Consider the following 14,343-nt stretch of genomic DNA (forward strand, 5'->3'; position numbering starts at 1 on the left):
GGTAAATAAGTCCCTGTTTGTTAGGGAAGCATAATGTTAATGGTACAAGAAGTTGAACAGGGAGTTTACTGGGAGGACTGTGGTATGTAATACACCTAGACTTCAGCGATTGCTACAGATGTTTCCTGGTAAATACTGGGATGCTATACTCTGCCATTTGCTTTCCTTTTCTTTCCCCTCAGCAAAACTGAGTCTTGTGGATATTTAATACTATTTTACATATTTTAATTTCTCTTTTGCGAATCATAAATGAAGATATAAAGCATCTTACTCATATGCAGTAAAATGTCCTATTTTAATATGGTTTTGCTTGTTTTCTAATTGAATCAGCTCCTGGGTTCAATGCACAAAGTTTACCTAACGGCTATCCCAGATACCCATCTTTTGGAGACGCTTCATCACATCCTTCCAGCAGACATCCTTCTGTCGGAAGTGCACGCCTCCCCTCTGTTGGTGAAGAATCAACACATCCTTTACTTGTAGCAGAGGAGCCAGTGGGTATTTTTTTTTCCCCCTTATATAACTTAGGTTCTACAGTACTTCAGTTTTTTTCTAATGCTTGTTCTTTACGCTTTCATTTGTGTTTATCAGTAGTAATGTATTTCTATAATATGCTAACTACCTCAGAATAGTATTTGCTTTTCATCTTTAAAATTATACTTTGTAGCATGGCTTGTTGAGGAAGAGTAACTATTTTAAGTTGTTCTTCATATTTATATACAAATAAAGATATAGAAAGTTTGCATAGACTCTTCAACAATTTCCGTAATGATTTTTAAACACATAAATTGTGCTTTTTGCATATATAAGTCTACTATTTCGCAAATAGAAATCATGGAATAATTTAGTTTAGAAGGGACCTCTAGAGTCCTCTAGGTCAAATTTTAAAGTTAGATGTGGCTGTACAGAGCCTTGTCCTGTCATGCTTTGAGCCTTGTGTTCCAGTGTTTGACCACTTTTGGGAAAGCTTTTCTCCTTAATATGTCATCAGTTTTTTTTTCCCCTGTTACAGCTGTTGTCCGTTGCCCCTTAGCCTTTTGCTGAACATAAGCTATTTGGTTTATTTCTGTCAAGGAGAAAATCTGGAACTCCTATTGGCAGAATCACAGGGTGGTTGAGGTTGGAAGGGACCCCTGGAGATCATCCAGTCCAACCCACCTGCTAAAGCAGGGTCACCCAGAGCAGATCGCACAGGAATGTGTCCACACGGGTTTTGAATGTCTCCAGAGAAGGAGACTCCACAGCCTCCCTGGGCAGCCTGTTCCAGTGTTCTGGCACCCTCACTGAGAAGAAGTTTCTCCTCATGTTTAGATGGAACCTCCTGTCCTTCAGTCCGTGCCCATTACCCTGTTGTTGGGCACTACTGAAAAGAGTCTGGTCCCATCCTCTTGACACCCACCTTTACATCTCCATAGAGAGTCTGGCTCTGTATTTTCTTTATCTGTTAGGAAGCTGAAAACAGCTATTACTTTTTCCTGACCCTCTCTTAAGACTGAACAAGGATGGCTCTCAGCTTATCCTTGTATGTCACCTGCTCCAGCCCTTCTAATCATGGTCCTCCACTTGACTTGCTCCAGTATGGTGATGTCTGTCTTGTGAGACTGAATCTGGGCTCCCCAGTGCAAGTGCTGAACTGATGGTAATAATCACTTTCTTTAACCTACTGGTGGTGCTTTTGCTAGCACGAAACAATGCACATTTGGTTTTCATTGCTGCAAGGGCACACTGCTGACTCCCATTCAACTTACCATCCACCTGGACACCTGGTGGTTCTCTGCAAGGCTGTTTTCAAGTCCATTGGTGCCTAGCCTGTGCTGTTGGTGGCATTCCATACTGGGCACTGGACTTTGCCTTTGCTGTTGCTAAACTTCATGAGGTTTCTATGAGATCAATTCTTCAAGCTGCTGAGATCCCTCTCAGTGGAAACCCTGCCAATCTGGGATAGACTGAAAACTTTCAGGTGGTCTGTTCTGTCTCTTCATTCAGGTTGCTAATGAAAATGTTAGTCATGTGTAATAAAATGTAACGTGGTGTAGGAAGACTCCCATGTGTCACAACAAACAGTGTTGGAAATGGGAGAAGGTAACCAGAGCAAAGTGCAGTGAGTTGTCTTGTGGGAAGGGATTTGTTAGAAGCCCCCACAGAAAGAGTGAAAGTGTTATTGTTGGAGTTATTGAAGCGTAAATGAGTTTAAAGTATCAGTGTAGGAGTCACATGAGCTGTAAATAACACTTCAGCTTATAGAGCTTGACAGAGAGGTTGGTGACTGTTGCTATAAAATACTACTTTTGCTGTTTGGGTATCCAGATATAGAATTAAAATGTAGAGAAGGAATCCATTACTCCAGTCCTTCCCTTTCAGCTTGTGTTGATCCACCGTGGGAACTTGGAGGGATAAACTAGTGGTGTATTTATGCCTTTCTTAGTGGCATCTGGTGCCAAACCTGCTCCTTTTTAATTCTGAGTGCCACAGTTCATACGGAATTGTGTATTTTTCTACTTCGGTTTTTAAATGGACCGTAAATTTCCTTTGTGGTGTGGAAATGATGAAGATAAATTTAGCCAAAGTGACTATTGTCATTGTCTTGGAAAGTAGACAGCAAAGTAGAGCCCTGCATCACTGATTTGTCCAAGTGATCTAATGAGTTAAGTTGAAGCAGCCCGAGGTTTCCCTGACCAGAGCAGAGCTGGAATAGACCCTGAAAAGCTGTAACTAGGACACAACTGAGATAAAATAATTATTAATGCAGTATGTAAATTCTGTTCTTTTGTTAGAATAATGTTAACAAAACCAACAACAAAATTTCAGGGGGAGAAAAACCCCAAACCAAACTGTGCACAGTTCAGCAAATTTGAGAGGGATGACCTTTGCTTTTCAACAGCTGTTATCACAAGATTTGGTTTTCAGGTAGGGAGTAGGGAGTAGAAGTAGAGAGTTAAGGAAAGCAATTTAGAGGGAAAAAAAAAGGTGCAAATAGCATTTGAATTGCCTTTTTTTTTTTCTTCCCCCTTCAGGTGCACACTTACGTCAACACTACTGGGGTACAAGAGGAAAGAAAAAATCGATCAAGTGTGCATGCGCCACTGGAGTCAAAGCTTTCCAACACTGAGACAACTAAAGAGAAAGAAGATCAGATGTGTACTGATGACAGAGATGCTCAGGTTCTCCTGGAACCTGAAGGAGTCAAGTTTGTTTTAGGACCAACACCTGTTCAAAGGCAGTTAATGGAAAGAGAGAAACTGGAGCAACTTGGGAGAGACCAAGTCAGTGGCAGCAGCACAAACAACACTGAATGGGACACAGGGTACGACAGCGATGAACGTCGAGAAACACCATCTGGTAATAAATTGGTGTATGAAAATATAAATAGGTTATCAATCCCTAGTGCCTCAGGGGTCAGGAGAGGTCGTTTGACATCAACCAGTACCTCAGACACCCAGAACATTAACAACTCTGCTCAGAGGAGAACTGCACTGTTGAACTATGAGAACTTGCCATCCTTGCCTCCTGTTTGGGAAGCCCACAAGCTGAGTAGAGATGAAGATGACAGTTTAGGACCAAAGACCCCGTCTCTGAATGGCTATCACAATAACCTAGATCCAATGCATAATTATGTCAATACAGAGAATGTAACAGTACCAACAAGTGCTCATAAAGTAGAATTTACACGACGTCGGGACTGTACCCCAACAGTCTTTAACTTTGACATTAGGCGTCCAAGTTTAGAACACAGGCAGCTCAACTACATACAGGTTGACTTGGAAGGTGGTAGTGACTCCGACAACCCTCAGACTCCAAAAACCCCCACCACTCCACTTCCGCAAACTCCAACCAGGCGCACAGAGCTGTATGCTGTGATAGATATTGAAAGAACTGCTGCTATGTCAAGCTTGCAAAAAGCACTGCCCCGAGATGATGGTACTTCTAGGAAAACTAGACATAACAGTACTGACCTGCCTATGTGAGCCTGGGAAGCATTAAATCATTTGCACCTTTTGTGAAGTTTATAAAATTGAAGATGCAAATACTTTGCATTTCTTAACACTAACGCCTTTTATAGACTAATAGAACTTTTTCTGCATACTTCATGTACTTGTCTAACTAAAGGGAATTAATGTAGAGCAAGTATTCATTTAGGTAACACTATTTCATTCTACAGTAGTAGTAATTACTGCATAGCAGCATCACCACCTTTCACAGTGCCTCTTTAAATTGATTAGTCTGAGTGACATGCCAGTTTTGAATTTATAAATATTCTGGTCTGGTGCCTATACTCGTTAATGGCATTTATAACACTTTTTAAAGCCTCTTGATATGTGCATTATTAGCAGGTAAACCTAATCATTCAAGGTATCTATCTTATGTTCATTCTTCATTGAAGTGTCTCCGCCAGGATGAAATGTGTGTAATGCATTAATTCACTCAGTTTGACGTACACAAGATACATTGGTTCATCTCAAGGGATATGGACACCATACCTTTTTTGTCTGTGTTTGGTTGTTTGCCCTTTTTTTTTAATACCGCATGGGCAAGAAGGCCTCTAATTCCCAATAATTTTCTTAACTTGTGTGACATTTGAGAGGTCACATTGAAGTTCATTGATCAGAGCTATAAATGCATCTAAACTCAGCCTTAAGCTTCTTCCGCTAGAAGAGAATTCTGAGTGGCATATCAAGTTCCCTGTGAAATCTGACAGAATTTTAATCTAATTAGAGTGGTGTTTTTTGTTTCTGTTTTTTGTGAAGGAATTCACAGGTTGGCTGTATGAATTAAGGCTCTCTTGTCATTTCTTAGTTAAGTGTGCCTTCCTTTCTTTGCATTTGTGTGTTTCTCTTTTATCTGTTCAGTAATGTCCTGTTTTAAAAGTAAAAATTTTGTACATAGCTTTAATTATTGTTCAGGGTCATTTATGTGTTTGTCTTACTCTCCACATTTGACAGACTCTTGAAGGTCAAATGGTTGTCTTTGTCCAGTGTTCTACTTGTTTTATGCCTGACAGAAATACCCCAGCTCTCCAGCAGCATGCATTATTGCACAACTGGAAAGGTTTATTATGCAGTTATTGTCTTCCTCTAAAGCATCAGACACAGGTTACACGGGAGGCAGGGTACTGGACTTGATAGTTCTTAAAGAAAATTGTGCATTCTAGCAGTGTGCATCCATAGTCGATAGTATACTTTAATTTAGAAAGATATGTACTAAATTATCTGAAGGTAGTATTATCTACAAGCGTACTACTATTCCTTTTGCAGTTGGTGAACTTGGTTACAATGATGGCTGCTCAGTGTTACAGGTACATCCAGGTAGAATGGTGTTTGTTGAACATGCCAGATGCACCCTTAGCAGAAGTTTTGGGGTTTGTTTTGGTTTTTTTAATACTCTGAATAATTTTAGAATTCTGGCAGTATTGCAGGTGCACCTTGGTACTAGCAGCAGAAGAGATTATTCTTGAGCCTGTTATTGCAAAGGAACTGACACTTGTGTGAACTGGTGTGATGTAAAATAATCCTTGAACTGTGATTGAGGAAAAACATGCAAGAAAAGCCATTTGGAGATCTGAAAAATGAATTAAGGTCTTCATGCAATATTTTAATTGAAGTTTTATAAAGAACTATGATTATTTTCAGTCTTTTAAATTGGAGTGTATTCCTGTTCCTTTGGTAACTTTTTCTTTGGTGTTCTCTCAGCTTAGTAGCGGCAACAGTGGCAACACCTGAAGTACGTGCCACATCATCAAGGGATATTGGGCAACTCTGACTTTCATTATTCTTTACAGACTGTATGGTACTGAAATATCAAATGCACAAATAATGCGATTTGCAGAAGTAAAAGATGGGAGTCAGTGAGACTGTTATGAGGAAGTTCAACAAGAGTAAAAAAAAATCCCAAACCAACTCATTAATGATTTCATGGTCAACTTACGCATACTCTTGTGATAGACTCATTGACTTGTGGGGACACCTTGGTACTCAAGAAGGTAATGATGACCTAGGGCTAGACATTTTACAGGTCTGCAGCATTCATGCTCCTTCAGATCTTTGCCATTGCCTCACCTTATGCTATGGACCAGTCTTGGTCTGTACTGAAGAGAAATTACCAGGTACTTTAAAATATTTACCGGGTTAATGACACTGGTGTGATTCTTGTTCTTAGCTTATAATTTGTGGGCTGAGTAATGCTGACGCATGTGTTTTGAGGCAAACGTGTTTGAGCTAGCTAGCTGCCTAGAAATATTTGGTCCTCATCTATATAATATGGGGTTTTTAGAAATACTAATTAACTGGACCTTTCTAATACACCTGTGAGGCAGGAAAGTAATATTCTTAATTGAGAAACAGGGAAACAGAAGCTTCAGGTAGATCCCAAATGACCTGCCAAAATTACACCAACCAACCATATTCCTCCTTAGTTCCAGTGCACTGTCCTATGTGTTTATCCTGAATAGTCTCAGATGCAAGGGATGGTCTGAGTAATTTTTTTATATTATTGCAAGTTTCACAGTACTTCATAGGGGGAGTTTTCTTAGCTCTGGTCCCTGGAACTGAGAACATATTGAAATACCAACTTTCTGTAGCCTTATATTAACACGTTATGGCATATTTCCAGGACTATTTTTTTTTTACTCTCTTACATTTTACAGGTGGGATAATGCTTTCTCTTTTTGTGTACGCTGCAAACATACTGGGTAATCCCTGTTACCCATGCTATTCGTCTTTAGCATTCCTTCTTTTCACCCCTTGAAGTAGATATAGTTTCAATGCACTTTACCCTTTGAGACTCAGTAAATATTTTTTCAATTCAGTCTCTTTAAAGGCTGTGATGTTAGGTTTAGTGTCTGTAATCTAGGATTTGGTTTCTAGCTGAAATCTCTCCACAGTATTTAGATCATATTTATTTTGGGCCCACAAGTGTATAGTCTGAGAGATGGTTACAAATATGTGACCATTTTCTGTAGTAACTGAGATATGTTAAGTTTACAGAAACTAGGTCCTGCAAAAATGGCAGCCTCTCTGTCAGTTCTACTTTTCATCTGTAACATGCAGTTGGCTGCTACCCTTCACGCACATTTGACAAGGGAAAGCGATAGTCTGTAGGTATGTCCTTAACGCAATGATTTGGGGAAGACATACGCTGGTGTATCTTTGAAACAAGGAAACTGAGTTGATAAAGAAGGTGAAACAGCAACCAAAAGTACATAATAAAGATTGTACTAGAAATACAGTTAACGATAATTTAATCCATAGCAGGAAGATGTTTGGTTATTTTTTTTCCTCAAATTGATGCCAAGAAGAGGACCAATTTTAATTTTGTGGTGTTCCTTGGTGACTCCATAAAACAATACAAAAAAGACCATTCTGAGAAGCTGATAAGTATGTTTTGCTTATGACAGGAGTTGAGCATAATGGTGGGCGTTGAAGCACACCTCTTCATGTTCCTATTAAAGTCTTTATAGACTTTTGTAGACATCTTAAATGTTCAAATAGACATTTCATACCATAAACTACTTAATACCTGCTCCCCTCCAGACGTTTGGATTTTGTGCGTTTGTTTACACCTCTGACTAGCGCCTTGGTGTAAAAAGGGCCACAGAAAGGTCTAAGCTGTACAAAGTCCAAACCAATGTCAAAACAGGGCTGCTCTTTTGCAGGTGACAGACCAGCAGCTGATTTTGCTGGTTTTATAACGGTGTGTGTTGGCTCAAAATCTGGCTGTCCTTGTTTCTGTTTTATACTTAACCACTTTTCAATGAGAGAGAGAGAGCAGATTGTCTTTATTCATTGTTGGTGAAGTGAAAATGCAAGTTCTGATTAATGTCAGTTACTACTTTGAGCATATAATGATGGATCTGATTTGGACCTCTGTTTCTAAGCAGTATTCTCTTCTTCATGTAAGGTGGGATCAATGGTGAGATTAATTTCTGCACTGTACTAATTTATTTAATGGCTGCAAATAAGATAAACGGATGTAGTAGGAACTAATAGTGGACTTAAATCTGAAATTCTCCTGTTTCCCTTAAAGAACTTTGGTCCTTCAGTTTGATAGATAGAATTATTGGTTTTTTGAATTTAATGATAAGATCTTTCCCATCTTTTCCTTAAGGTAGCAATTCAGGCATTTATATTTGACAGTATTTACTTAATATAAACATAATTCATTTACAATATTTTTATTTTAAATTCATATACACTCCAAAAATAAAAAGTACATGAGAAATTCCATCACAAAAAACTGCGTTAAGATGGAGTCAAGGTTGCTGATGTCCTTAGAGAGCATATATGAAAGATGGGAAGTCATGAGTTAAGGTTCTTCTGCAATCTTTAGGAATTACTTCCTCTTTTGGACAAGATAAGTGAATAAGAAAAAAAAAAAAACATAGCAGCTGTAACTCTGACCATGTATATGTTATTTCTTGTGATACTGTGCTGTAAGTTGTGTGACCAAGTCTGTCAGATGTCTTAAGAGGATATTATCCTAACACGGCGTTTACTCCAGATTAACGCAGTATTTTGTTTGGAAATACGTAGGTGTACAGATAGAATATGAGAGATAAAGTTACCTTTAAAGTTGATGAAACAAGTGTTGGACATTTCTATATTTTTATATATTACAAAGGGCATTTTGAAATTTTTCTTGCAGTTTTCGTAATTATTTAGTGTGGTAATATACATATATTGTGACAATGTTTTCTGCTATATCCATTACTTCGGTGTAATTCTATTTTATGTAGCAAACATGTGTATATACAAAGGAGATTATGTAAAAAATACGATTAAGAAATAGGCTCGAGCCCTTCCGAACAGGGACCGTCTTCCTCTGTGTTTGCAAAGCCCTTAATGCCTTGGTGTCCCAGCCGTAGCTCACGCCTGAGACCCATGGCGACCGAATTGCCAAGCGATGAGCGTGGAGGAGCAGCTCCTCCGCTTTCGTCGAGAAGCCTTAGTCCACAAGGTGCCCCAAAGCTCCCCGCGCTGCTCTCTGGTGCTGGGGCTCTGCTCTGCGTGTTCCCTCCGTCCTCAGCCTGGAGAGCCCGGAGTTCCTGTGTCCTTTGCTCCGGTCCTTCCCCTTGGCAGGAGGAAAGGAGGTGTGAGGGTAGTAGCTTTGATGGCATCGGGGAACCTTCCCTGGTAGCAGGGCGATCCTTCTGGAGCTCGTTTGGGCCCCATGCAGCATCCTTTGAAGCCAAACGAATGATTCATGTTGACTTCGAGGGCCGCTGGATGCGTTTCCTACAAGATCAAGTTCTGCTGATGTAACAGCTCTGTTACACCTGAGGACCTGGTTGGTCAAGTTCTTCAGGAATGGTCTAAAAATACTGTAAAAATATAAATATATTTAAATACATGTACTGAAAAAAAATCCTATTTGTTGTGGTCAGAGTTCAGATTATTATGTGAATTTTGATTTCTTAGTCATACTTGCATATATATTGCTTTAACTATTATGTATGAAAGAGGAAGTGATTCTAAAGTGTGTGAAAGATCAGGATTACACCTGTTTTTTAACGGTTATGTTATTTAGGAATGGATGTCAGCAAATTCAACTCCATATTAATGCAGTTTTTTTGCATTAGAATATGTGTGTATATCATACACCCACATTTTATATATAATATATATTTGGTACTAACTTTGTATTTTCCCTGAGATTTTGCCAAATCTCGAACACAGATGTTCTCACGTGTAAGACTTTGGTACTTAAAAACTGAATGTATAAGAAATGCTCTGGTATGAAAGGAAAGAGTGTTGTCTGGGGTCCCACAGCACAGATGTCGCAAACAGCGGGCACGTTGCCTTTTTAACATCTTGCGTCACTGCAGCATCACCTTTCGTCTCCTGAAAAACAGCCCGGGTTCCAGCTCACCTGCAGACCTGCCATTACAGTGCAGCCGAACGCCGCTCTAGCATGAAAGCCAACTGGTAGTAGTAAGAATACAATAGTCACCAGTGTGCCACAAATGCATTTATTAAATGCAGAAATAGACATTTCTACAAAGGCCAAAATCTTATGTTGTATGTTCCTTTCTTGTCATTACATTGTATGATATTGTAAGATTATTGTATGTCCTAATTTGCATTATAAAATGTTTTTTTTCCTACTTAAAGGCATAAATATAGCAACTTTGTATAAAGGTAGCTTTCTAGATTTTTATTTCTTTTATATAAAAAAGTCTAAACAGTGGGAGTACCATTGCCAAATTGTTTCTAAAACTTCAATTAATTTGCCCTGTTCAATGCATTTGTTTTTACAAACATTCCATATTTCTTTTATGAAAAAAGTGTTGTTATACTATGCAGAAAGAGTGTATTTTTATGCCATTCCACATTATTCTTAAAAAAATTTCACTTGTTTTAAGCTGTCCTTGAGAAAGCTTACCAAATGTGCATTTTTAAAAAATGTGTTATGTACGATGACAACATTTTTCCCCTTTACCAGTGCCAACTTCACTTGGAAAAAAAAATAAATTGTAGCATGGCAATAAACTATTGATTTTACATTGAAAATTGTCTGTGGGTTACTTCAGTATTTCCCAATGTTAGTGTTACTGTATTGCATTTTGTTAGTAGAATTTCTTTTTGCTTTTCTTTAAATCACTGCTTCAGGTACCTGTCTATTCCTCCCCCTGCCCCTCGTATTTCACTCATTACTCAGTAGTTTAAAAACAAACAAACAAACCTTCAACAAAACGAAGCCAAAAAAAACAACCACCAAGCAACAACAACAAAAAACCAAAACAAAATCTGATTACCTGGAGTCTGTAAATTTTTCTCCAAGTTTTTGTTTCCTTTTTACTGCTGTTCTGTCACATGTTTCTCATGTAGGTAGGCTTAGAATTTTTTGTTGTGGTAGTACTGCATGCCAGCAATTTGAATGTGCTCCTTTCTCAGATAAGTGACAGAGATTCGACAAACCCTGAATGGCCTCTGTTAGCGTAATACTGATAAATTCAGAAAGTAAGTAATAAGAAAATACAAGGTTCAAGTTTTGTCCAGGTGGCCTTTTTGCTTTTTTCTGGAGACTATAAAATATGGTGGTGATTTATCAAAATTCAGTATTTCCTCTTCTCTCCTTCCCAAGCATAATGGAAATAATTATGTCATTAATACTAGCCAATAAATGAAAAAAAAAACCCTAGAAATGTTAGGGGTAGTTCTGTTCTCAGAATCTCTTGAGAAAAAACATCAAGTGGTCCTTGCACGATTTTGATTCAAAAACTTTGATGTCTGAAAACTCGGTTCTTAAGAAGCTTTTCACACCCGTGGCCAACAGCTTTGCAGCTCTCCTAACAGTAACAGCTGCTTGGCCGTCCATCACGCTTTGTGTTTCCACACTAACGTGATACAGAATTCCCTAGAAACTTTGTACCTTCATTTCAAATAGGAGGTTTTCCAGTTATGTTTGTCAAAATGCTTGAGTTGCACCGGTGCTGATGTGTGACAGCAGGTAATATATATGCAATTTAGAATTAATTGCCAGCAATATTGTGAATAAAACATCATGCAACTGATAGAAGTGAGTCAAATTTAAATATGTGTATGCCTTACCTTCTTGGCCTAACGATGCTTTGTTTTGAAATAAAATGTTGAAGCTGGCACAAAGTAGGTGGCGTTAAACAGCCAACATTAAAGAGCTGACCTTCCAGCCACATGTGCCTAGTGGCAGCATTGCCAGTAATTACGTAAACTGGCCTGGGTAAAGTCCCTGTATGTAAATCACAATAACACAGCTGTTCTAAGTCGGGAGCACTTGAAGAGTTGAGTTTTATGAAAAGTTCCTTTTCCTTTTTCCTTTTCCTTTTCCTTCCTTTTTCCTTTCTTTCTCAGAGGGTTAAGTGTCTGGTTTGACTGAAGTAAGCCTCAAACTAGATGCTGTGATCCATGCTTGAATTATCATTGGTCTTGGAGAAACCAGGGAACAGTTGTTGCTCTGCTGTTTCTCCATCATCAATAACTCAGCTGTAAGAGAAGGTCTCGGTCTGAATTAAAGCACTATCAGTAGATAAGGAGGTGGGTGGATGGCTGATCGAGAATTCATCCCTGAAACAAGGCCTGTGCTTTGCTCTGAGCTGTCTGATGTGTCAAATGGTCTTTGGGACTGAAACATGCTCCAGAGACGATGTGACTTACAAAGCATATGTGTTATGAAAATATTTGAATGTGGCACTTTTTTTTTCTCAACTAATGCACAGCATGACCTTACAAACTGCTGTCAGCCAAAACTAGTGCTGGGCACCTCCTATTTGGGTGTTGCTGCTTTTACACATTGTAAATCATACCTTAGCAATAATCAAAAGCCCCTTAAACCCAACTTACAAATTCTCTGTAGTAAGTTTTTCTATGAGCATTTCATCTTCAAAAGGCCATAACTTGCTAAATAGTCCAAAGCATTTAATCTCTTTTCCCCCAGTTCACATCACAGTAGGAAATGTGAATTAATGCTCTGATTCTGAGAGAAAAATAGTTAACATTGTTTTAATTGAGTCATTAGCCCTAGCCAAAACTTAAGATACTTTTCTACATAACTATGAGGAAAACTGAAGGTGTTAAAATGCACTTAGTACTCAGGTTTTCAGAATAAGTTTACAAGGGAAAACATGTAACTCTCTGAAGAAAACAAAGCAAAAAGCCCAAAGAACTCAAGAAAAAAGCTAACCAAATATTGACTTATTTACAACCAGAGATGGATGTGAAAGCTGGTAGTTTCAGTCATGGGTTTTTGCTCTCTCTACTGGGATAGGTACCTGTCTTTGGCCAGCTTGACTCTACAACAAACAGCTTTACATATATTCCAAGAGATTTGTATCTGGCAGCAAGATGAGGAACACCAGCTGGAATTAACCCTTGAGGAAAAAGTCACACAAAACCTTTTATTTTTTGTAATACAAATGGATAACTATCAGGATTATTTATTTATTTATTTATTTATTTTTGGCGAGGGGGTGGAAATCAACAACAGAACAAGGCTTGGATGTGTTCTCACACATCTGCAAAGCTGCCAAGAGAATAGTTACCAATTAATATTGAAATGAAGAGTGTATTCAGCAGGATTGTGACGAGGTATCTTCTGTTCACTGCTTTGACTGGCTACATGGGTGATGCAACAGCAGATGCCTGGGATGGACTGGGAAGTGCACTGGAAACCAGAAACTGTAATTTAAAATAGTTTTGACCAGTTTTGAGAACAGACCTTTGGAAATACGATTAAGTTAAATAGGGGGCAACTGCAAGCTCCTTTGCTGAGGCAGAAACAACTCTAGGGGTACAGCGGCAGCTTGGTGCCTGCATGGCAGCTGTTGGGGAAAAGGCCGGTGCACTGCCAGGCAGGCTGCTGTCAGGTGCTGCTGAACAGAAGCTGCCAAATTAATGTACGCTGTGAATAAGTGACAAAAGACATGCCCATCATTAACCCATTGACATGACAGATGCTTTGTGACCACCTGCAAAATGAGGGGATATTTTTCAAGTTTTAGATCCCTCTGCATGACAAGAGGGAGACAGAAGACTAAGTGATACATTGTTTACGAGCAGAGTGCCTAGTTTGTATTTAACTAATAATTAATAGATGTATTGTAAGTAAGAAACTAAACAACTAACATCATCAATTATTTCTTAGTATAGATGTATGTCAAAATTTTCAAAAATTGTAATGCATATGTAATAATTACGTGAATATAAGCAAAGCAGGAGTGTCCAACCTTCAGAGCACTTATGGAGGATGATTCCCAGTGTTCCCCACTGCTGTCAATAAAAAATGCCACTTAGCAGTGTAATAGACTCTTTTGTTAAGCTTATTCCCTCCCTTCAAAAAAAAAAAAAATCCTGTTAGTTATACGTTCGTATTAAAAATAAAAGGTTTTGTGTGACTTTTTCCTCAAGGGTTAATTCCAGCTGGTGTTCCTCATCTTGCTGCCAGACACAAATCTCTTGGAATATATGTAAAGCTGTTTGTTGTAGAGTCAAGCTGGCCAAAGACAGGTACCTATCCCAGTAGAGAGAGTAAAAACCCATGACTGAAACTACCAGCTTTCACATCCATCTCTGGTTGTAAATAAGTCAATACTCGGTTGGCATTTTTCTTGAGTTCTTTGGGCTTTTTGCTTTGTTTTCTTCAGAGAGTTACATGTTTTCCCTCGTAAACTTGTTCTGAAAACTAGAGCACTAACTGCATTTCAACGCCTTCAGTTTTCCTCATAGTTATGTATTAAAGTATCTTAAGTTTTGGCTAGGGCTAATGACCCAATTAAAACAATGTCCCCGTTTCACCGCTGCGCCATCGGCGGGCGTTACGCAGAACGGGGCAGCAGACCCCCATACCATCTCACTCATTAAAAACCAATACAGCTCC

The 14,343-nt window shown here is 38.8% G+C and overlaps 1 protein-coding gene across 7 annotated transcripts in view; it reads left to right on the forward strand.

The window, feature by feature from the left end:
- Positions 1–10,502, forward strand: part of FRS2 (fibroblast growth factor receptor substrate 2) — a 57,949-nt gene extending 47,447 nt beyond the window's left edge. For all 7 annotated transcript variants that reach the window (XM_065039787.1, XM_065039811.1, XM_065039804.1 and 4 more), the window contains 2 exons: positions 331–494; positions 3,015–10,502. In XM_065039787.1, coding sequence (XP_064895859.1) covers positions 331–494; positions 3,015–3,965 — 1,115 coding nt within the window. In that variant the 3' untranslated portion in view covers positions 3,966–10,502. The remainder of the gene's footprint in view (positions 1–330; positions 495–3,014) is intronic.
- Positions 10,503–14,343: the final 3,841 nt, after the last annotated feature.

Source organism: Columba livia, chromosome 1, assembly GCF_036013475.1.
Source record: "Columba livia isolate bColLiv1 breed racing homer chromosome 1, bColLiv1.pat.W.v2, whole genome shotgun sequence".
Taxonomy (NCBI): Eukaryota; Metazoa; Chordata; class Aves; order Columbiformes; family Columbidae; genus Columba; species Columba livia.